The 22531-nt window shown below is 34.4% G+C and overlaps 1 protein-coding gene and 1 non-coding gene across 5 annotated transcripts in view; one reads left to right on the top strand and one right to left on the bottom strand.

Annotated features, from left to right (window-relative positions):
* DIAPH2 (diaphanous related formin 2) overlaps positions 1-22531 on the bottom strand; it is a 982724-nt gene that overhangs the window by 540280 nt on the left and 419913 nt on the right. For all 4 annotated transcript variants that reach the window (XM_042974379.1, XM_042974380.1, XM_042974381.1 and 1 more), the window contains 2 exons: positions 7171-7272; positions 5254-5348 (listed from right to left, as the gene is read on the bottom strand). In XM_042974379.1, coding sequence (XP_042830313.1) covers positions 5254-5348; positions 7171-7272 — 197 coding nt within the window. The remainder of the gene's footprint in view (positions 1-5253; positions 5349-7170; positions 7273-22531) is intronic.
* Positions 8789-8926, top strand: LOC122235647. Its single transcript, XR_006213677.1, has one exon. It is a non-coding gene; the product is annotated as a U4 spliceosomal RNA (small nuclear RNA).

The following is a 22531-nucleotide window of genomic DNA, read 5'->3' as shown; positions in this document are numbered from 1 at the left end:
TTTTCCCTGCAGAATCGATAGATACCCATCTATCTTTGATATCTTAGGAGTAGCATTGTCTGGAATCAGGACAATAGATCAGATGAGTTATGCTTTATTCTAATTATTATGTCATGACCCAATAAAAAGTTACATAATTCAAATAAGCTGTTTTGAGACATAAAGTGACATTGGAAAGACATAATCATGTGGCCACCTGTAGACCTTACACATCTTACAGTGCTTGACACTTGAATGGGTTCCAAAAGAGTAACACAGCCAGCACTGGTAGAAATTATCTGAGAGGAAAAAAGCAAGCTGGAATATTCCTATGCATGTATCACAGAAGGACATGTATAGAGGTATTTCTGTAGCTTCCAGGTGTGAAGGAGATGCCCTAGAGCCATATTTCATTGAGGGGATATTATTAAGAAAGATTAGGGGCTTTATTAAAAAATAATTTATTTAAAATGAAAGAAAGTAAGGAAAGGACAGAGGGAGGAAGGAAGGGAGGTGAAAGGTAAAGGGGTTGGGAGGGAGGGGGGGAAGAGAGGGAAGGAGGAAAGGCCAGAGAAAATGTAGTGGGTGGAGAATGAGACAAAAGTGGGGCACTGGATAGTTGCATTTCCAGAAGAAGTGCATCTGTCCTTTAAAAATAAGGGAGACAGGGGCGCCTGGGTGGCTCAGTCGGTTAAGTGTCTGACTTCAGCTCAGGTCATGATCTCACAGTCTGTGGGTTCGAGCCCTGCATCGGGCTCTGTGCTGACAGCTCAGAGCCTGGAGCCTGCTTCCAATTCTGTGTCTCCCTCTCTCTCTGCCCCTACCCTGCTCATGCTCTGTCTCTCTCTGTCGCAAAAATAAATAAAAACATTATAAAAAATTTAAAAAAAAATCAATAAAAAAAATAAAAATAAGGGAGACAGAGACCAAAAGACATAGAACATTTGCTTAAGGAATAAAAGTGTCTGGTATGTAGTATGGATTGTTTAAAAAAAAACTAAAAGAAAATAACTACTTTAAGTAAGTTATTGAAATTCAGGATATCAAAATGGGTATCCTTCCCGCATCTCATTCTCTTACCCATCATTCCTTAAAATTATCTCCTGTGCTGGGTATTGTGACATACCACAGTATCTGGCATTCTCCCTGACATGCTGGCTCATTTTGTTCTGATTTCTCTAACACCATCCATTCCCTCAACTAGGGTGCTCTATAGAAATACAGTCTTTAACCTTCCACTTGTCACTTTCCTTCCACTACACACTTTGGTAGATATCCACTATCCACTATCTTTGGTCCTCATATCCCAACAGACATTTCTTTGCAAATGATTCCAAAAATCCTATTTTCAGCCCTAATCACCATTCTGACTTCAAACTACATTTCAACATCTTTCCCATAGTGAATTCCATTTCTAGCTTACAGTTAGACCTTTTAAAATAAGGGAGACATTAGTATTTTTATTAATAATCTTAAAATTCTGGCATGTTCTTACTGATTAAATTATATATAATGTATCACATTATATATTATATATATTATGTATTGTAATTTATCATATTATATATAATATGTATGTATAATATGTATAATATATGTATATATATATAATATACATATAGTGTGTATGTGTTTTTAAGTAAGATATTCATCCTGCTAAATAACTAAAATATATTAGTTGCCTGGCAGGGAAGAACCTAATAACCTATACTGAAGAGAGAATACTAGTGTTAACTCTCTGTGAGGCAGTATGTCCTTAATTGTTTTTTGTTGTTTTTGTTGTTATGAGAAGACAATCATCTCATGTGAACAACATACAATGATTATGCATGGATGGAGTTTAGCACAGTAATCAAATAGAACTTACATCAAAGTTAATCTGATGATACATATTTAATGCTATGCATTATCCACGTGCTGCATGGTAATTAGACACAAATTGTAAACAGCTCCTGTGAGAGGCAAATTGATGTTACTTTTGCATCACTGGAGCAAACGTTTTTGGGATAGGAGAGAGAAAGAAGCAGTAGTGATTCTACTCTCTTCTCTTACCTGAGGAAACCAGTTTCCTTTGGGTTCTGGGAAATCAAATAATTGTTTAAATCCAGGACTTTTATCCTTACCAAAACATACTCAGATGTTTGATTTGTTTGGATAAACATAATACTAACTTTAGTAACTCACATGAGTCACTTATCATTTGTGCCTCATACCCAAGTGGCACAATTCCAATCATACGTACTATTAAATTACATGTTAAGTGGTTTTTTCCTGCAAGAAGAAGTAAGAAAATGATTTGTCATTAAGGAGAGTAAGGAATGATAAGATATTTTAGAGTATCTGGCATTGAGAAGGAAAGCAATCTGGCTTGAAAAAAGTCCTCAGTGGGAAGCTTTCAACAAAAAGGTGGCTCAAAAATGGTTGGGCAAAGGATGCAAGGGGGTAAACACATGACTATATATATATTTAAAAAAAAGAGCTAAAGGCTTAAAAAGGCAATGAAAAGTCTGGAAAAAAAGGAAGAACTGAGACAGGCTCGGGTCAACCCATTCACAGCGAACAGGAAATAACATGGACACATCAGGTATAACATGCACAAAAGGAGCCTGGGAAGATCTACTCTTTATGATTCTCCATCACTCACCTTCCCAGAGTTTAATCCAAGATTTAGCATAATAATGCGATTTCACAAGCAGTTGCTTTGACTGCATAGTGGATAAAATTAAACCAGCAAATTCAAGAATGTAGACATAATTTAATGACATCTCCAAACTGTAAGCAATCTGTTTCTCCCAACTGGACCAGGCTTATCCAATTTAAAGAGAAACAAATAGGTATTGTTTATGCTACAAAATAAAGTGAAACAAAAAAAAATCCCAGATAATAAAATTCTAGATATACATTTTAAAAGCTTGTTGAATATTAGAGGGATATTCATAAATGAGAATCTTTCTCTGGTTCTTACACTCCCTAAAGAGTTCAAAACATGACTTAAAAAATAATCAATGTTTTGAATTTTGCTGGCAAATAGATGCCACAGTAGCATTCTGCATAATTACATTCATTTTTTATTTACCAAAGTATGTGAAGGAAAAATTACATAGTTTTAATGGGTAAAATAAATGGCTACATTGATTAATTATTCAAAATATGGTTCCATTTTACTATAATTTGATTATAGAGAAAAGACTAGAAAGCTTTGGAATCAGAAATTTATTTGCCTTATTGTGCATTAAAATTAAACTATCCAATTAAGAAAAAAGAGGGAGAATTAAACCCCCTTAGGCTTCACTGTTCGTTCATTCTGACTACTGTGCAAAGAACCAAGGAATTTAGATAGGCAAGACAAATGTGATCAGCTCTCCATTTCTAAGAGAACTATGGACTTGCTACTTGCACAGAAAAGAAAACTTTTTTTTTTTGACTGCTCCACAAGGGGATTACTTATCAAAGGATATCTCTTACTAAGATTAACATAAGCATGTCATGATAGTAAAGAACCTACATAAACTCATTAAACCTGACTTTTTAAAAATTTTTTTAACATTTATTTATTTTTGAGAGACAAAGAGAGACAAAGTGCGAGCAGGGGAGGGGCAGAGAGGGAGACACAAATCAAAACAAGGCTCCAGGCTCTGAGCTATCAGCACAGAGCCCGATGCATGGCTCAAACCCATAAACCTTGAGATCATGCCTTAAGTTGAAGTTGGTCATTTAACTGACTGAGCAATTTAGGCACCCCTTATTAAACTTTAGCCTTATAGAGGGGCGCCTGGGTGACTCAGTTGGTTGGACGTCTGACTTCTGCTCAGGTCATGATCTCACTGCTCATGGGGTTCAAGCCCCACGTAGGGCTCTGTGCTGACAGCTCGGAGCCTGGAGCCTGCTTCGGATTCTGTGTCTCCCCCTCTCTCTGCCCCTCCCATGCTCGTGCTCTGTCTCTCTCTGTCTGTCAATAATGAATAAATGTTAAAAACATTAAAAAAAAACCTTAGTCTTACAGAAAATAGATTTATCTATATTTAAAACATTTACATGAGGTAATCTGTAATGCAAGCCTATATTTCGAAATGGAGGAACTTCCACATAGACATAGCCTGCCGAAATGACAGGCACTGGTTCTTTGAGATTTAGAGACAGTCTGAGGGGGGCAAAACTTTCACAGCACAAACTTCTCAGTCTTTTTAAAATCAAGGCAAACTTTATAGCTTAAAAACAAACAACAACAACAGGAAAAAACCTACAATGAGTATGCCCTTACTTATAAAATCTTCACAGTTCTTCCTTCCAGAAATTAAACCAGACAGGACCAGACATACAAATAATTTTAACAATAGGCTAGATCTTGTATAGTCCTTTATACTACACTGCACTTTATTTGGTTTAATCCTCAGAATGACCCTGTTTCTCATATGTGAAAACAGAGATTTAGCAAGCTAAAATATTTGCTCATGGAAGGTAGAATAATAGAATAGAAAGAGTGATAGATTTAGAACCACAAGAGATCTTGTTCTGAATCCCAGCTCTGCTACTCTGCCACTTACCATTTATGTGACATTGAGGAACATCTCAAAGTCTCAGTTTTATTTTCTGTAAAATGAGGATAATAGTATGCACCTCACAGGTTTTTTATAGGATTTAATGAGATAAAATATATAAAGTACTTGGCACAATTCCTAGCACATGTTACATGCTTAACAAAGAATAACATTTATCTACTGATCTTAAACAAGGTATTTAACCTCTTGACCTCTCCACTTTTACATCCATAAAATGGTAATAACACTATTTACTTAAGAGTCATTTTGATGATGAAATATATGCAATTTTATGTACAGTGTATAGTATAGGCAGAAACAAACCTAGAACTTATATCATCTATGTTGAATAATTTTAAAAAATATTTACTTATTTATTTTGAGAGAGAAAGGGAGAGAGACACAGAGACAGAGAGACAGACAGAGAGAGAACGTACATGGGGGAGGGCAGAGAGAGAGAGAGGAAGAGAGAGAATCCCAAGCAGGCTCCTTGATGTCAGCACAGAGCCCTGGATCTCATGAACCACCAGATCATGACCTGAGCCAAAATCAAGAGTCAGGACACTTAACCAACTGAGCCCCCAGGTGCCCCAGAAAACTCTTACTGGCAACAAAGCTAGATACTCTTGATTCTATTACCAAAATATAGAAGAACATTTTCTCACAACTCCATTGAGAAGATAACATCTAGAAATACCTGTGACAATGAATCTTAAAAGGAAAATATCCAAGTTACCTGAATTAAGGCTTCACTCAACATGTCTTCATTAACCTCCAGAATGATGTTTTTTATATCTTCATATGGCATACGATATGATCCTAAGAAGATAGCTAAAATAAAAGTAGATTTTCTTAAAACCGGAATAGCATCAAAATTTTAAAGGCCTAATGAATACCTGATTCCCATTTTCATTGACTCAAAATATGAAATTTCTGTCACTAATATTAATCTATAGATAGGAACAAACAAAATTAGTTACCATTTGATGGCCTACACTACACATCTAGGCAAAATGGCCCACTATTTCAGGCTCTAATGTTACAGGTTGTGTATATCCTATATACAAATTATAACTCCTACTAATAACACTGATGACTATATGCATATGCATTTTAGATTGAGCTGGTATGAAATGACTCATGAAAAGCTAGAGATTTTATTTCAAGATGGCCTTTTAATCTGACAGAGAATTTAATATGGAGATACTCAGATACATACAACACAGTACTTCTCAGGAACAACAATAAAGTAACCAAGTACAAAAAAAAAAATCACATCAATCTACTCTGAAATGCTCCCACATAAGAAAAAACCGAAGTGTCTGAATCATCATTGTTATCTGAATTTCTGTTGACAATCATGTGGTATACTATTAGTAGCTTTAAATGTTGAACCACAATTTCTCTTGTCAACTTTTTCTTAATTGGGTGTATAGTATGTCATACTGGAATAATTCAACAAATTACCCTGAGAAAAGCTTAAACTTATTCAGAAAGTATTTTTCAACAAGGCATTCCACTTTAACTTCCACTAACTACATATCTGAATGAGAATTCATGCGTTCCTATCACCAGAACATGAATATATTCCTAAAAATTGTTTTTCTTTTCTTTTTTTTTTTTTTTTCATGAAAAGGTCTGTATGATTTCACTGGTGCCTAAAGAAAAAAAATTGTCACTGTCTAGGCGAATGATTACCTAGACATAAATACCAGGTGAGATCTCCATAATTTAAATAAATAATGTTGACAAATATCAACTAGCAATTAAGGTCATTTTTTTAAAGTACTGAACATCCACTTTGTAAAGAAAACGTACTGTCAGGTAAGCAATGTACACATTCACAACAGCTATTAGGAGAATGCTTTTCCGACAGCAACATTCATACTTACAGGAGAATGATGACTTGTTTATTTTAATCTGATTCCCTATAGCACAACCCTTAACAAAATACTCCCATGGTATCTCTTTCCATAATTAGAAATGCTTGATATGTTGAAATTTCTCGTGCATAGTGTTTGAATATCCTCAGAATATAAACAGTCTATCGTGGTTAAAAAAAAATGCTGAATTAAACACAGAGGAGAGTATATGCCAAAGTAAAACTTAAGGCCTACTTAAATGAAGATGGGTTTAACTGTGCTGCTGCTTGAGCAAAAGCATACTTAATAATTGATTTGTTGATGGCTTTAAGGTTCACTAACCAGTTTTAAAGTGCAGCGGTTACCAATTTAACCAGTAACATCACAGTTACTTCAACTATAAAGGCATAGTAATAAAAGGATTTGCCCAATGGGCCCTGTGAATACTCCGAAACTATCACACCCAGGCCTGGGCAGAAAAGGAAAATACAACACTCTTTTTAAGTCTGCTTTCTGTCTCACCCTGTCTTCTAACAGTGTTCAATTATCAATTCTTTCCAAAGTTTTATTATTCATAAGTTTCATCTGGTCTACGGAAGGCTAAATTATGATGAGGGTCTCCATTCTGGCTGAATGACAACAAGGCAACTCAAATCATGTTTACACAGAATTTAGTTTCTAGTAGATGCTAAATATACATTTTCAAGGCAGTTACAACTTTGTTTAAATATATTCAACAACTCCTCATCACCACCATCACTACCACCACCTATACACAAAATATCACATACACAGATTCTGGGCCGTTTTGGGATCCAAAATTCTCAATTCTTTCACTTTCTTCTTTGCAGGCAGGGTCTTCTTTTCTTCTGAAGCTTCTACATTCTTTGGAACTAAAGGAAAAATATTGATTCATAAACAACAATGGCACTAATCCAAATACACAGAATAAATTAGTAAGGCATATTAAGTACATTAATAAAGCTTATGCCAAAAAATCAATATATGTGTTTATTTCATTAGTTCAATGAAGAGGATAAACATAATAATACAGACCTATTTAACGGTTTCCCCACAAATTAAATATTAGCACTTAAGCAGAAAAGATAAGCCAAATAGAGCCAAAAATCAATTGCTACTTCTTCCCTAATATATAACATTAATTACTCCTTTACCATGTACCTACAGCAGCACTGGAATTAAATACATAGTAAGATCTCCCTAATTTGGACTAATTGAGGAGAAAGGCAGACATGCATTTATACTAAATTATGCTAAAATTTAGACATGTCTTTAATTCAGTGGAACTGTTTTGAAGTACCTAAAGTAACTTTAACTGCAAACAGGTTGCCATATAAAAATTCCTGCTGAGATTGCTTTGAAGAACAAATATGAACCATTTGCAAGTTGTACAACAGCACCATTTGCACACACATAATTAATGAATCTCAAAGACATGGTGTTTGAGTAAGTTATCTTTGTCTCCAATATTTTTTAGTACTATTTGCCTTCTTAGAACAATATATTTAGTTACAGTTTATTCAAAAGGTAACCCTCCAGTTTTGAACAGTTCAAATGACCTGAAACTTAAGAAGTAACAGTGCCAAGGAGTGGCTTTAGCACCCCCCCCACCATAACCTCCATTAGCTCTATCCCAGACAAGCCATCACAAAAACCAAAGCAAAAAAAAAAAAAAAAAAACAATGTGGCTACCTGCTACGAAAATGAAGCAAATCCCTAAACGCTTCTTAGACAGAAATTCCACACCTACAATTGTATGCATATTTTGGCAGCTTATCTCTTCTAATAAAAAAAAAAAATAGGGCTGTAGGTAATGGGAGCATTAAAAATATGACAAAAATTATATATATATATATATATATATATATATGTGAAAAATAAAATATATTTTCTCAATCAAGTAGTGATATGCTTTTGTCTCTAAACTCACGTTGCTAAACTTCATCATTGATTCACATGGCCATAATAATGCTGTTCATTACTTTTAAAAATACAATTTCATTTTGAGGAAATCAGTTTTATTATTTTAATTTATCTGATTTTCACAAAAGAGATCACAAATGAGTTCCTGATTATATTTATAGGAAGAGCAACACAAAACCACAGGATATTTTTGCTAAGCTACGTGTTCATAGATGTTAGCTTCTGGAAAATTTTCTATAAATGTGATAGAATACATAAAATTTTGTAAGTCCATTAACATTCCCTTTGTTTTAATGGTACAAAATATGAGAAAATTAAATGAACTTCTTAGAAAAATAATATCAAATTAATTACATGTAAATAAAGTTGTAGCATTTAGTTCTAAGCTGTAACAACATGTTCTATCTAAAGTGATGCAGAGTCTAACAAGACTACACAATTATTACACTAGAAAATCATGATCTCAGCTTTGCGCAGTGGCAGTATCATAGCCAATGAGGTTTATCCGAGGCACGATTATTGCTAATTGAAAATCATGATCTCAGGTAGTTTCTCAAGCTAATTAAATACAATAAAATTATTGCTACTATTGAGAGAAAAATGGCTTTTAATATATGTCTTTAAAAATTATGACTAATGTTCCTCAAAGGATCTAAAAGCACAGTGTCTTTCCTATTCAATAATTAACATTTTAATCTATTCTAATTTTCAAGCCACTCCCAGGTTAAGACAACTGTATATAAAGAAATGACAATCCAAGGTTCATACCCTTTGTTAATAAAAACAAAATCTGAATCATATTGAAATTACTTCTTAGAATCATTCAGAAAATTCTACCCAAAGAAACAGTCAAGAAAAGCATACCAATCTCATAATATGCCTTAAACCCCACTATGAGAGACTAGTTAAACATAAGGATGAAAATGCTGTAGTAAAAGGATATATTAAGATTTTCTGTGAACTAACAAGACTCCTGAGTAAATCAGGCATATATAATGCTCATTTTGTTCAATGACTTCATATTTTTGTTTTTTTTCATTAAAATATATTTCACCTTCTCCCCTTTTCAAATGAACAAGTTGTTTAAAATTAACATTAGATGTCTTAAATATCTAGAGTTCACTGTTAATTTTCTAGTACTAATTTTCTAGTACTAAGTACTAATATATTTCCCTCATAGTATGCAAATTGGCTTTATCCTAGATTGAAATAATGGTTAAGAATTCCATGAGTGAGCACTGCTGTTGAGAATCACAAGAGCAAAGCTAGTTTAAAATAGTTCCCTAACTAGACAGCCTTTCACAAACAATAATGTTTTGCCATGATCAGTAAATACTGATAAGTGGCTATGATTGTCTTTGATTTTCTTGTCTTTAAAAGCATTCCTTAGTGATCACAACCACAGGCTTAGATAAATAGATAATCTGAAGGAAGGTAAGGATATATGGAACTTATCCAGGTAGTATTAAAGGCTTCATATATTAAAAATGTCCTGCTTTCATAATGACTACAAAATGTTACTTGTCCTAGGGTGATTTGATTACATATATGTTTAAATGCTTTAAAAAACTTAAATATTCCATAACTTGACTAAAATATAGGCAATTCAACATTTCAATTAAAGCTTGTATAGACATTTCTCCAAATACAACATACATATAGCCAATAGCTATACGAAAATATGCTCAACATGACTAATCATGAGGGAAGTGCAAATCAAAACCACAATGAGATATCACCTCACAACTCTTTGAATGGCTATTATCAAACTACAAAAGATAAGTGTTGGTGAAGATGTGGAGAAATTGGAACCCTTATACACTATTGGTAGAAATGTAAAATGGTGTAGCTGCTATAGAGAGCAGTACAGAGATTTCTGCAAATAATTAAAACTAAAACTACCATACAATCTAGGAATCCTACTTTGGTGTATACAACCAAAATAACTGAAATCAGAATCTCAAGGAAAAAGCTGCACTGTATCTTAGTACTGCAGTATTACTCACAAAATAGCCAAGAGAGGGAAAGAACCTAAACATCCATCAAAAGATGAATAAAGAAATGGGGCATATACATATAACAAAATGTTATTCAGCTTTAAAAAAAGAATAAAATCCTGCCATATGTAATAGCATGGATTAACCTAGGGAACATTATGCTAAGTGAAATAAGCAAGTCATAGAAAGATGAATACTGCATAATTATGAAGTATCTAAAATGTCAAGCTCATAGAAACAAAGTAGAATTGTGGTTGCTGGGGATTGAGGGAGGGTGAAGGCGGGAGTTGCTGTTCAATAGGGATAAAGCTTCAGTTATAGAACATGAATAAGTTCTAAAGATCTGAGGTACAAAATTCTAGCTATAGTTAATAATACTGTACTGTACGCTAAAACATTTTTGAGAGGGTAGAGCTTATGTTAAATGTGCTTATATCCAAAAAATTATAATGTACAAACTTAAATTATACTGATTCTGTAATTATTCAAAATTATTTGGATGCGACTGAAGAGATTTTTTTAAGTCTCAATACAAAAACTTCAATAATTGATTTTTGTCCTCAATGGCCCTATGGTCCTCACATTCATAATGAGTCCTCCAAATGTGATCTCTCCATATGCAAATGAAAAATCATATAACCACTGGTTTTAAATCTGATAGGTTAAATGAATTTGAGTGCTTAAACTGTCACTGCTAATTGACCAAATAATAATGAAACATCATAAAATACTGTCTGTAGAAACATAATGATGTATAATAAAGACATTTGTATTATTATTAAATGCGTTAGCATCAAGATACTAATTATCTAAGATAAAATGTCCATGGAACATTCTTAGATTTCCTTTAATACATGGAGTTTTATATGCAATTGTACTATAACTTCATTCCTTTACAACTGAGGGATGCTCATTAGCATAAATAAAGTAAACATGGCTATATTCTTTTCCCAATCTAATTTAGGCAATGTTCAGGCATCCCCTATTAATGTCTACTATCTCAGTGGATATATATAACATGTGCCAAGATGTTTGTAATTTGTAGGAAATATTAAGATATTATAAATGGGTAACATTGAATGATTTACATAGTGGTAACCATAAATCATAATAAATTTTTATAACTACTGTATCTCAAAATTCCAGTGAGAAAGATTGATTCCTAAAGTCAGCATCAATACTATTCATTCATTTATTCATTTATCCAGCAAATACTTATTAAACATCTACTATATGTGAGCCTAGGCACAAGCATACAGTGGTATATAAAACTTAAATGTCTACTCATATTTCTTAAATATGTAGTGATAATGTAAACTACTAATTATGGAAGTATCTCCAGAAGATATCTAACTTTTGTAATTTTCTTTAGCCATGGTAAATAGCTTGAGTGAATATATGCATATCACTTAGAGAATTCTTTTTGTTATTTGAAGTAGTTCTGTATTAAAGAATACTGTATCTTTGAATCAGCATCAACTGATGTGTTACATCTTGTTATAAGGAGTATGTGGAAAAGTAAAAATATGACACTTCTAGTAAGTGTACTATATATAAAACCAGGAAAAATAAAGCCATTAACAGTAGTGTTAAAAACCACCCAAATAATTTATGTAGCATTGTGTATACATATATGAATATCTAATAATGCCCAACTGTTGTTTTAGACATTTCATACAAATGTAAGAATTGTGATCTCCCTATATAAATACATATTTTCCCATGTGTATACAATTCCAGAAGTGATTCTAACTATATAGAAATAGTTTTCATATATTAGTTGAAATAGGCATTAAACTTCAATAAATAATTTTATGTTAAAATGAATGCAAGTATGACAATGGCAGGCAGGGGAAATCTATGATTTCTGTGTAGTAGCTGCAATATTTTTTCATTAACTGTTATTTTCTATTCTTTTAAAATTCTCTTTATCCTTCTATTTATGGAAATATAAAAACACAAATGAAAATGGGGAAACAGGGGTGTCTGGTTGGCTTAGTTGGTTGAGCACCTGACTCTTAATTTTAGCTCAGGTCATGATCCCAGGGTCGTGGGATTGAGCCCTGTGTCAGGCTCCATACTCAGCATGGAGTCTGCTTAAGATTCCCTCTCTCCCTCTCAGCCTCACTTCCCTACTTATGTTCTCTCTCTCCCTCAAAAACAAACAAACAAACAAATGGGGAAATGGATATAGATAGATAGATAGATAGATAGATAGATATATCACTCACACAATTATTTACATATATATGTATATATCACACAAAACAGCAAAAGAGGAAAGTCTAATAAGAACTACAACAGTGATAGTAGTACTAGTTGTAGTAGTAACCACGATCACAATCATTAAATCACCAGCAAAATCAACTTTTATTAAATACCTCTTCTGTCACCTTATATAATATGTATTGCCACTATCATTTTATGAAGGATGAAACTAAGGAATGGAAAAGTTGAGTAATCTTCCCAAGATCATATAGCAAATAATTAAAAGATGCTCAACCTCATCAGTAATCATGGAAATGCACATGAAAACAATGAAATAGTATTTCACAGTCATCAAATTGTAAGTGACAAAAATGTTTTATAATGCCAAGTATGGATGAGGAGGCAGAGAAATAAGAATTTGTGCCAACAGTGGTGGTAAAAATTAGGATAAAAAATATAAAATATTTATTACCATCTAATATATTTAAGGTGTCTTATCATAGGTATAACCCAGTCTTTCCATTTATAGGTCAAACAGCCAAGGGGACAAGGATGTTCACTGCAGCAATATTTACAACAGTACAAAAACTGGAAACAATTGACATTCCAGGGGTTACAAAATGGATAAACAGATTGTGGTGTGTTCATACAATGGAATACAACCCAGCATTTCAGTGACTATAACACAGCTAAATATTTCAACAAGGATAGATCCCAATTACAATGTTGAATGGAAAAATAAACATGGTGGAAAATGTTGCATGCAGTGTAATAGCATTCATCTAAATTAAAAATGAAACACAAAATAATCTTATGTATTGTTTATAGAGTGTGTGTGTGTATATATATATATATATATATATATATATATATATATTTATTTATCAAAATTATAATAACATGGAGTAGATACTCAGCAGATTAATGACAGTGCTTTACTTGGGGGAAGAAAATGATACTGGAACAAGTAGAAGCCTGGAAACCTCAATTTTATATCTAATGTTTTATTTCTTTAAAAGCAAACATCTGTAGTAAATATGACTAAATGTTAACATTTTTTTTCATTCTGAGAGGCTGGTACAAGGAGGTTTCCTATATTAGCCTATGCAGATTTTCATTTTTCAAGTAGATTACACACACATACATACACACACACACACAACTTTTTACAGTTTATAAACTATTAGTCTTGACAATCCATGGACCAAGGGTATATAGGAATCAGAAACAATAGGGGAGAAAATAATAAAAACTACAGGTGAAGATTAGTCAGATAGGTCAGCAAGCACAATTTTGTTTTCAATTGTTTTTTGAATCTATTTTGTGAGGAATAGCACATTTGTTTACCAAACCTTGAGAGGGAAAGCTGATGCAATATGCAGTATGAGATTGAATTTCCTTCTCTTATATGCTGCATATTGCAGCTGTGAAGCTTCCCCTCTCTGCGCTACCTCCAGCTGTGCAATAAGGCATCCCACAGAAAGGTAGATTTCATTCTGACACTAGCATAGTACCTGTAGCCATCAGAATGGCATTACCAAGAGTGTTTGCAAAGTTTAGAACACATTAAACAAGACTAATGGTTCTAATGGTGGGAAACACACACACACACACACACACACACACACACTCTCTCTCTCTCACACACACACACACATACACACACACACACACACACACACACACACACACACACACACACTTTGTAATGATTCCCTAATTAAGGAACAAATCTTACTGGTCATAGTTTAGACAAGAATCCCTCAAACCAGGAAGTACGTGTTACTGCATAACTAATATACTTGTACACCTGTTCATTAAGCCAATTAATGAACACTACTAAATGTCACCAAAACACTATGTTTAACAATGTGTATAGCTAATGCTGTATATTTTCAGTTGGGTTTCAATAGCTCAGCAGGAAAGGTTTATTTTAAGGAGGACAAATAAGGTTGTCTTAGAGGTTTCAGGGAGAATCTCTCTTGTTTGAAGTGGGATTTTAAAGCACAAAAATGGAACTATAGTTCTTACCTAAACCTAGTATTTGACAAATGAGGTGGTGGAAGTTATTCCTGTTAACCTTTTTGTTTTTCCTTCCCCTCCCCCATGGTCTTCTGTTAAGTTTCTCAGGATCCACATAAGAGTGAAAACATATGGTACCTGTCTTTCTCTGTATGACTTATTTTACTTAGCATAACACTCCCCAATTCCATCCGTGTTGCTACAAAAGGCCATATTTCATTCTTTCTCATTGCCAAGTAGTATTCCATTGTGTATATAAACCACAATTTCTTTCTCCATTCATCAGTTGGTGGACATTTACGCTTTTTCCATAATTTGGCTATTGAAAGTGCTGCTATAAACATTGGGGTACAAGAACTGGACAGCAACATGCAGAAGGATGAAACTAGACCACTTTCTTACACCATTCACAAAAATAAACTCAAAATGGATAAAGGACCTGAATGTGAGACAGGAAACCATCCAAACCCTAGAGGAGAAAGCAGGAAAAAACCTCTCTGACCTCAGCCTCAGCAATTTCTTACTTGACACATTTCCAAAGGCAAGGGAATTAAAAGCAAAAATGAACTATTGGGACCTCATGAAGATAAAAAGCTTCTCCACTGCAAAGGAAAAAACAAAACTAAAAGGCAAGCGACAGAATGGGAAAAGATATTTGCAAATGACATATGGGACAAAGGGCTAGTATCCAAAATCTATAAAGAGCTCACTAAATTCCTGTTAACCTTTAACTTCTGTGAAGTACCCGATTCAACTATCCTTAATTCCTTTACTTGTGGGTTAGCTATGAGTCTGTAAGTATGGACTGATGTTTTTCTGGTCATCCCACACTCAGAAAATGCCCTGTTATGCAAATCTCATCATTCATGCCACAAATCAGTGAGTCCAGCAATAAACCCCAAGAGCTAAGTGTGTCAATGATGAGTGCTAAAAAATCACAACAGTAGGAATCCTAATAAAGACAGTACAGGTAGGCTAATAGGGCATTTCTGCTGAGAACACAGTTTGGATATTCATCATATCTAGGTTTTTCTTTTTCAATGTAGTCCATCTCAGACTGGCACAAGTCCTTCACACAATTTAGTTTAATGCAAAGGGCAGTTAACCTTGTGAGCAAGACTGAACAAAATAACACCCTGAAGTATCTGTAGCCAGGGTCTCAACTTGACAATGTAGGATTTTTCAGTCTGGGTTTTAGTTATATCTGAGCATGTCTTGAAAGTCAGTATTGTAGATATCACCAAGAATTTATTCATATGAAGGATCATTGGGAAACTATGTATCCTAAAAGAAACTTCTCATCTCCTGGATATTTCCACTTTGTTGTATAGTAAACTCTTTAAATTTAGCACATCCTATACCAATTTCCTTATCTTACTCTCCAACTCTTACTCTCCTACTGTAGTCTTTTCCATCTCAACAAAAGGAAATTCAATCCTTCAAGCAAAATACATATATACACACACAATCATTGACTTTTCCCTCTTACAGGCTATATCCCATTCTTTGGCAAATCCAGTATCTAATCACTCTCATCACCTACACTTCCACCTAACTAAGGATTTCAAGTCACCATCGCTTCCAGCCTGGGTTACTGGTGTAGCCTAATAACCATTATCCATTCTGCCTTTGTCCTTCTTCATTCTATCCTGTTAATTCATTAATTAATGTTATTCCACTGTTCGAGACCCTTCAATGGCTTCCTGTCTTATTCGGAGTAAAAACCAATGTCTTTAAAATAGCTTAAAATGTCCTACTTCATATTTCATGTCCCTTCCATAACTACTCTGATCTTATCTCTTACAACTTTCCCCTCATTAACTCAGCTCTAGCCACATAAGCTTCCTTGCTGTTCTTCAAATATGCCAGAACAATTCTCACAGCAGTCTTTGCATTTGATATTGTCATCTCCATATATTCCCTCACTACTTTCCGATCAGATTCAATGTCACTTTCTCATAGAAATCATTCTTTTTTTTGAGAGAGAGAGAGAGAGAGAGAGAGAGAGAAAGGGTGCGAGTGAGGTGCAGAGAGAGATGGGGGGGGGGCAGGGAGAGAGAGAGACAGAAGCAGGGCTCACCTGAAGTGATTTTGAGCTCACCCAAAGTGGGGCTGTGCACACCCAAAGCAGGGTTCATGTTCACCCCATGTGGGGCTCAGGCTTACCCGATGTGGGACTCAAACTCACGAACCACGATATCATGACCTGAGCTGAAGTCAGATGCTTAACCAGCTAAGCCAACCAAGCACCCATATAAATCATTCCTGATGATGTGGTTCAAATAACCCCTCCCTCTTGTCACATATTTTCCCCTTTGCCTGCTTCATTTTTCTCCAAAGCAATTATCACCATCTGACATAATATGTATTATTTATTTTATTGTCTATACTTTTTACTTTGATGTGAACTCTATTAAAAAGAGGTATTTGTCACTGTTTTGTTCACTGTTATATACTAGCATGTAGAATCATGCCTGGAAAAAAATAGGCACTCCAATTATTTTAGAATTTATACAACATATATATTCTTATTTGTGAACAAGGAATTATATATAAGGATATATATTCCAGTACTGTTAATAGCAAAATATTATAAATGTTCATCTATTGCAGACAGATTTAATAAATTATGGTACACTGGGTATTGCTTTTAATAGCAAAAGATTTGAAATGACCAAAAAGTTCATTAACAGAAGAATGATTAAACTATGGTATGTCCAGCCAATGTACCACTATGCTGCTATATACAAGACTAAAGAAGATCTTTATAAAATTATATGGAATGTTCTTTAATAAATATTATTCAATTAAATATTGTAAAATGTGTAGTATTACCATTGATGGAAAAAAAGAGGGAAGAATATATGTATTTGCTGGTATATGCATAAAATGTTTCTGGGAAGAAACACAAGGAATCTATTATATTAGTTACTTCTAGAGAAGGGACTGAGTAGCTGGGGAGACAGAGATGAGAGGAAGAAAATTCCCTCTATACAATTTTTGTGCCTCTTTAAACTTTGAATCATGTGAATATATTATCAATTCAAAAATGAATAGAAAAACAGAAAAGGAACAAAATGATTTCTCCACTACAAAGTCTCTAATATATGAGTGCATAAGACAAAAATGCTTTGTGATACAAGTAGGGGAGAAAAGTACTCTGTGCACTTGAGGTTGCAGCATAAAAATGAAGCCCAGGCTTCAAGTGGCACAATTAATAAATCAGAGGAAGAATGAGGTGACACATACTAAATAGTGGCCTAGAACTAGATGCCTATATGCATTTCAGAATGTATTAGCGAAATTCAAATAAGCAAAATTTAAATAACATAATTATGTGCTATGTGAGTGGGGGCCTTAAGGGTTCATTGCATTCAGCATGACTAATGAATTCAATCTTCACAATTATATTGTCTTTGATACACATATTTCTTTTTTTTTTAATTTTTTTTTAACGTTTATTTATTTGTGAGACAGAGAGAGACAGAGCATGAACGGGGGAGGGTCAGAGAGAGGGAGACACAGAATCTGAAACAGGCTCCAGGCTCTGAGCTGTCAGCACAGAGCCCGAAGGGGGGTCTCGAACTCACGGACCGGGAGATCATGACCTGAGCCGAAGTCAGCCGCTTAACCGACTGAGCCACCCAGGCGCCCCAATACACATATTTCTTATCACTGGTTTCAACATATTCATTTCTTATTCACCACTTGTAATTTATAAAATAAAGTAAAATTGCAATAAAAACATTAAAACTTCTGCACAAATATTTTCTGTGTAGACAAAAATCAACGCTAACAGACAGATCTATTAGTTGGTATGTGGCATTATAAGGTCTGTAAAAATGGATGAATTCACTGTTAAAAAAGGCAATTTAAGAGTTTCAATGAATTATAATCTCTGCTAAGAATACTTTGAAAGTTAAACATATAAAACTTAAGGACCACTTAGGCACTATATATACAAGTAAGCCTCCCCTGAACAATTCCCAAACCAGTTAAAGAAAACTAGAGAGGACTAGTTCTTTCAAGACCAATAATTTAGATGTATTATTCATACAATAGTTTTGTGAATTTTATTTCTATCACCAGAGTCATATGACCTGATGAAATAAATTGAAGATGACACAAAGAAATGGAAAGACACTCCATCCTCATGGATTACAAGAATAAATATTATTAAAATATCCATACTACTCAAAGCAATCTACAAATTAAATGCAATCCCTTTCAAAATACTAACAGCACACTTTTCACAGAGCTAGAACAAATGATCCCAAAATTTGTATGAAATACCAAAATTTGGCTACCCCAAGTAGCCAGCGTGACCTTGAAAATGAAAAAGCAAAGTTGGAGGTATCACAATTCAGGACTTCAAGTTTTATTACAATTCTGTGGTAATCAAGACAGTATGGTACTGACCCAAAAACAGACACATAGATCAATAGAGCAGAGTAGAAAACACAGAAATGAAGCTACAACTAATATGTTCAATTAATCTTTGACAAAGGAGGAAAGAAGATCCAATGGGGAAAATGTAGTCCCTTCAACAAATAGCTTTAGGAAAAAATAAACAGAATAATGATAACCTGAGGTCAAGATGTAAGCTGTTAGTCAAAGTAAATTAAGTCAACTGATATGAAATCTATTCAATAGGTACACTTAGTTTCATGTTGCATCATTGATAACAACTGGTGTGTAGGTGTGTTTGTATCATTAAGTATATCATAGGTGGCTTCATTTTAACAATGATGTTCCATGAACTATTTTATTCTACTAAATGTCAGAAACAGTTTGGGTTATAAGCTTTTAAGAACTTAAAAAAAAAGTTCTTGGATGAGAGCCCAGGTATGAGAAACTGTCTTCTGTAAAAACTATCTTTTAGTAATACTATTATCAGTGCTCTCTAACATATTTAACATAACTGCAAAAGATACAGATTAAAACAAGAACATAAACCTAGTCATTTATTTTAGAATAATTGGCAATTGCCTATTGTGTACCTTTTATTAATTTTTGAGCCTAAGAAGCAGATATTAGAGGGCCCTGCATTGTTCATAAAGGCATATATAAGACGAAAACAGTGTTTAAGTTTAAACACTAAATCTCAGGGCAAAGCAAATCTCAACTGTAGATTGTACCCTCAATGTATGGCCCCAATTTTCTGTGAAATCTGTAGAATGCAGATAGAGCAATTACCATATAAAGTAAACCATCTCATAAAGATTAGAATGGAATGTGCACTATGTTTTAAAAATGTCTGAAATCTCTTGAATTGTTTTCAAGGTTTTACCAGAAATTGAAATGAGAAAAGCAATAGCCTAAGTAAGAAGCAGCTGCTAATAGTCACAGACACCAAATAAATTTGACTGGATCAAGACAGCAACACGCTGGCTCTTTTTTCCAGCCAACTACTTCAAACCTGTAGTGCTCACCATTAGGTTGGGCTTTACTTCACCTCAGCCACTTCAGTCTCAACGCTGTGGGGTCTAATTGTTGATTTCCTCATAGCAGCCACCAAAATGTGCCTCTGTTTTTAGGCTACAGTGGTTTGGATCTGAATGTAAGCACTGGTTATAACAACAGAGAGGGAGCAGGAAGTCGGTACATAAAATTGGGAACAGAAGTGTGATTAAGAAATATAATCAAATTAAAAGTTTCAAATTAGGGGTGCCTCGGTGGCTCAGTAGGTAGAGGATCTCAAGGTCGTGAGTTTGATTTGACTGTTGGGTGTAAAGATTAAAGCTTCAAATTGGCTAATAAGAAAAGATAGATTCCTATTTCTTACTGGAAAAATTGTACTAAAATATCAGATAAAAAACATGAACTCCAAAGGTGGGCATGATAATTTATGAAGAAGAAAGAATCACTAATATATCTAGCTTTCCACTTAGAATTCAAGGAAATAAATCTGATAAGATTATTTAAAAAGGCAGAGATTGCATCTGATACCCAGTGTAGAGCTTTGAAAACCAAGGCATACAATAGGAGTAAGTAAATATAGAAAATAAAATGGTTATACTTATTTAAAATCACCCTTTATGTTCTGCTTCCAAAATATATGCATTTTTCATTGACTATGGGTATGACATGAGTTACCATACATAATGTTATTCTGTGTGCCTAATATAGATGAAAAGATTACAGGTTCTAATTTTAAGTGACTTTTGCCTATTGTCTATCCAGGACAAGTCTACCTAAACACAGGAAAGGTATAACAGGACTCCTGAATGATGGTAAAATACTCCAAGCTCACCTCCCTTCACAGCTTTGATGACAAACATTTATCTATCCATTAAGGACTAAATAGGGGCACCTGGGTGTCTCAGTTGGTTAAGCGTCCCACTTTGGCTCAGGTTGTGATCTCATGGTTTGTGAGTTTGAGCCCCACATCAGAATCTGTGCTGACAGCTCAGAGCCTGGAGCCTGCTTTGGATTCTGTGTCTCCCTGTCTCTTTGACCCTCCCCTGGTTTCCCTCTCTCTCTGTCTCTCTCTCTCCCTCCCTCAAAAATAAGTAAAACATTTTTAAAAATTAAAAAAATAAAAAGAACCAAATAAAGTGTCACTTTCTCTATAAAATCTTCTCAAATTACCACTACATTTTTTGTGTACCTATATCAGCAATATGGTATTTTCTGAACACTAACCCACTCAATTAAGGTTCACGTATGCATCTTATTGCCTTCTCTAAGTTTCAGATTCACAGGGAAGATAACATACTTGGTACAACTTTGTCCCCCATATCCATCCCACCCCCATAGTATCTAAAAAATGATGCTCAAGAATGTGAATATGCTACGTAAAATATTAGAATGGAAAAAATGATGACGGTGCAGGGAAAGAAATGTGAAAATTTTGATTATCTGTCTTCAAGATGTAACTAAAACCTGAACAGTTAGTGAACAGTGAGAAAGAATTCAGGTCAGAAGATTTGGGAGGATGCCCGAAGTCATGGACACAGAGAAGAAAGAACAGCCAATTAAGAGAACATAAAGAAAAAAAAAATGTGAGAAACGGGATAACATTGTCCCTACAGTGAGAATGGAAAATGTTTCAGTAAGAGGAAGTAATCAGCAGTGTCAGACACAGAAGGAAGGTTAAGCATAGTCTAAATCATGGGGGAAAAAAAAAGAAGAAAAAAATAGGCAATTTGAGACCATATAGAGCAATTTTAACAGAGCAATGGCAACAGAAGCCATATTACAGTATGTGAGGAAGAAGTGAATGGAAATAGTGAATAACGACCACTCACTTGAGAAGTTTTTTTTTTTTAATGTTTATTTTTGAAAGACAGAGTGTGAGTAGGGAAGGGGCAGAGAGAGAGAGAGGCAGAATCCAAAGCAAGCTCCAGGCTCTGAGCTATCAGCACAGAGCTCGACACGGGGCTCAAACCCACAAACTGTGAGATCATGACCTGAGCTGCAGTTGGACGCTCAACAGACTAAGCCACAAGAAGTTTAGTAGGGAAAATAACAATATAGTATAAAGGAGACAGGAACAAAGTGATTGAATCTCAAATCTGTATAAGTTTGCGTATTACAAGAAGGTACCTGATTGTCAAGTTCAAGAGCAGCTTTTATGCCCAGAATGATTTCAGAACAAACCCAGCATACAATGATTTACTGGACAAGATCAATGGAAACTGTGCAAAAGAGATTATACTGTTCAGTGATCCATGTTGCATCAATATCTATAATGGAATGAGACAAGGTGACACAATGGCCTAAAGCTTCCTGGAATTGCTCATTAACAAAATCAACCAGGAAAAGAGAATCCACAAACAGTAAGCAAGTAGCATACTGTCTTTTTACTGATAAGAAAATAGTATTTTCCAGTGTCATAGGAAAAAAGAAGTAGTATATAGCAATACCAATAGAACTAGGCTGAAAATTATTGTTGAGAGAACCAAAAAATGTTCATACAACAAGCATGGTCTCCATAAGGCCCTGTCAACATCTATGACACAAAAACACAAGTCAATGT

Source organism: Panthera tigris, chromosome X, assembly GCF_018350195.1.
Source record: "Panthera tigris isolate Pti1 chromosome X, P.tigris_Pti1_mat1.1, whole genome shotgun sequence".
NCBI lineage: Eukaryota > Metazoa > Chordata > Mammalia > Carnivora > Felidae > Panthera > Panthera tigris.
The sequence above is the reverse complement of the archived record's forward strand: the minus strand, read 5'-3'. Positions and strand labels throughout refer to the sequence as shown.